The sequence below is a fragment of the Actinia tenebrosa genome, unplaced genomic scaffold (genome assembly GCF_029948245.1).
Source record: "Actinia tenebrosa isolate PJP-AT-01 unplaced genomic scaffold, QUT_ActTen_1.0 PGA_scaffold9__36_contigs__length_13948895, whole genome shotgun sequence".
Taxonomy (NCBI): Eukaryota; Metazoa; Cnidaria; class Anthozoa; order Actiniaria; family Actiniidae; genus Actinia; species Actinia tenebrosa.
This window is the reverse complement of record NW_028292586.1, coordinates 8,526,412-8,529,466: the sequence shown is the minus strand read 5'-3', so window position 1 is coordinate 8,529,466 and position 3,055 is coordinate 8,526,412. Positions and strand designations below refer to the sequence as shown.

The 3,055-nt window shown below is 37.8% G+C and overlaps 1 protein-coding gene across 1 annotated transcript; it reads left to right on the top strand.

Moving 5' to 3' along the window:
- Positions 1–733: 733 nt before the first annotated feature.
- On the top strand, positions 734–1,729 carry LOC116303515 (adenosine receptor A1-like). Its single transcript, XM_031713070.1, has one exon. It carries the CDS (start codon positions 734–736, stop codon positions 1,727–1,729), a length of 996 nt encoding a protein of 331 aa, XP_031568930.1.
- The last annotated feature ends 1,326 nt before the right edge of the window (positions 1,730–3,055 follow it).

The following is a 3,055-nucleotide window of genomic DNA, read 5'->3' as shown; positions in this document are numbered from 1 at the left end:
TTGGAAATTTTTAAAAATGATCTCCCTCACGATTCAAAGGGCTCAGCCGCCTCTGCTCAAGTTCAGTTTTCCAGATTCATTCAACCATCGATAAAGTTCAGTGAATAGCTGAATGAGTTGAATTAGCTTAATCTTCGTATTTCAAGTATTTAAATGTCTAAAGTGTTTGGATAAGAACAAAAGCGAGCAAGAGCTGTCACGAATGGTCTTGACGCGATATATGGTTTGAAAATGGAAGAATCTTCCACAAACTTAGCTTTAATAAGTCAATTTAAACGTTGTTCTTGGTTTTCCTCAGTAGTTTGATTCAGGTTGATTATTTCCAACCTAAACAGAATTAAGAGGGAATATACAACAAGTTAGTGAAAATGGAGATAATTGAGAAGATTTACCTATCATTTCTTGAATGGAAAATATATTAGAATAAGAAAACCTTAAGTTTCATTGTCAGTATTGAGTCGAACAATGAATAACGGGAAGCAACGGGATTTTCTTCGTGGTTTTGTTTAACGAGGTATTATGAATGATGTACGTTCAGAATTAAAAAGAATTAAGAGAGAATTTACAACAAGTAAGTGAAAATGTAGATGATTGAGAAGATTTACTTATCATTTCTTGAATCGGGAATTATATTAGAACAACTGAAAACCTTAATTTTGTCAGTATTGAGTTGAACAATGAATAACGGGAAGCAACGGGATTTGCTTCGTGGGTTTGTTTATGACAAGGTATTATGAATGATGTACGTTCAGTTAACGGGACACAGTCTGTTTCGTCGGTCATGGCATCAACACCAAACCAAACCATTTCCAGTTTTCAATGCCCGATAACTTTTGATTTTGATCCAACAAACATTACCCATCTTCCAGCATCAGTCGTCCCAACGTGGATTTCTGTAATTGCCGTCAACGTCGTCACCTCTCCGCTGACTGTCCTCATCAATTTGCTGGTTATCTGGACCGTGGTGGAAAATGAACAGCTCAAATCTAACAGCTACTACCTCTTGGTGGCCATCCTGTCGCTCAGTGATCTTCTGGTAGGACTCGTTATACAGCCGCTGTTTATCGCTTTGATAATCTGCGTCATAAACCAGTGTACATATGTATGTGAACTGATCATGGCCTATACGTTGTCTGCTTTACTTTGCTATGGATGGACAGCTGTTACCATGGTGATTGTCAGCCTGGAAAGATACTTTTTCATAGAACATCCACTGTACTATCAGACTTCAGTCACCCCCAAGAAGCTGATGATAGCATCGGCAGCTAGCTGGGCCCTTGTAGGGATTTCAAGAATATTTATAAGATTCCTGATGAACGAGTCCTTCTGGGTCAGACAGCTTCCTGGAATCCTATTGTTTGGTCCCAGCTTCGTCATCATTGTATTTTGCGTCAGTAAAGTACACCTGACGGCCCGTCGACAGATGAGAGCCATCGTCGCCCAGCAACAATCGGTAGCCATGAAGCAAAGTAAGATCAAGGAATACAAGCGCACTTTCACTCTAGGCTTGATAGTGCTAGCATCCGTGGCGTGTCTGTGTCCATTATTGGTTTTGAAGATCGTAGGAGCTGTGAAGGGCAACTTCAATGACGACATCAGATATACATCGCAAGCTATTTATTTCACCATCTTGCACTTGCAGTCGATTATCAACCCCATCATCTATTCCCTTCGTCTATCGGACATCCGCACTGGGGTGGCTAAAAGACTCCAATGCAATCGCCAATAAATATGAAACTCAAAACTATACCTATTATTTTCAAGAGCACGTTAAGACGAGTATCCAAGCTTCGGTTAACAACCATATAAAGATACCTCATGGTCTTGCAGTAAGAAATTCCACAGAGCATGAATCAAAATTCCTGTGAAACATTTTATTGTTCTATAAGTAAGTAGTTGGTGTAGCCTGTGCTTTGAAGTATATATATACTCAGATGGTTGAAGGACAAATAAAGGCTTGATGGGTGGGGGGAGGGGGAATTATAAGTACCCCTCCCCTCACCCCTACTACCTTGGAATTTTCCCCTCTAGCCATGGCCAAAACCCAAGTAAAATGAGATAACAGCAACAAGTTAGGCTAGGCTTTGAAGAGAGAGAACTGCCTATGATAATTTGAAACTGTCTGTATTCCTCTGAGATAAGAAGTAAACCAAGGCATGAGGCTGTCCTTTAGTCCTAAATATATCTAAACTTATGTTTATCTCTTAATGGTAACCTGTTGTTGTTGTTGTTTCAAATATCTTAGTAAAGGCAGAACAGTCGTGATGATATAGCTCGTAACACTATATACTCATACATCATATTTAATATTGTCATTTACATCATATTTAATATTGTCATTTACATCATATTTAATATTGTCATTTACATCATATTTAACATTGTCATTTGTAAGTGAATGATGGGGAGCTGGCTTCGAAAACTTTTGGTACTTCAGCTCCCCAGCACCTCATAACTATTTTTCTCGCTATTTATATTTTACTTTCTTTATTAGTTGAAACTTGTTAATTTATCATCTATTTTGTTATTGTAAAGTGTATCATGAGTGCAAACAAATAAAGAAAAATAGAGAAAAAACCACTGTGACCAATAAAGATATTTATCAAATAATTGAATCGTGACGTAGAAATGATATCACTGTAAGGCAGAAGTGTTCGACTGAAGCCCGGCTGCGAAAGTCTTATGTGAGTAGAGTTGTTTGTTGGCTTTGTTTTGTGCTTTGACTGTTTTTCTTCGGTTTTTCAGCCCTCCGCAACAATCAATTTCTATATTGCCTTCGGAATCTTATCGAAAAAGAGACAGTTTGTGCAACCCCTGTTAATTCACATTAAAAGCGATGCTTCAGTTTTGCAATTTTTTCGACTGTGATTGGCTAACTAATTTTCCACATCAGCTGGATACTCTAAGAACTAAAGGTCGATTGGTGCAAATTATCTTCGATAGAAATTAATAGATGCATAAGAAAAAAGAACTCGGATAGATTCAAGTGTTGAATACGACGCTCACAATTTACTGTTTTAAAATTTTTTACTAAGAACTGAACGAAGCTAATTTT

Excerpts from the sequence above, each read along its gene's own strand:
- LOC116303515 (XM_031713070.1), top strand. The coding sequence starts at position 734 with ATGAATGATGTACGTTCAGTTAACGGGACACAGTCTGTTTCGTCGGTC.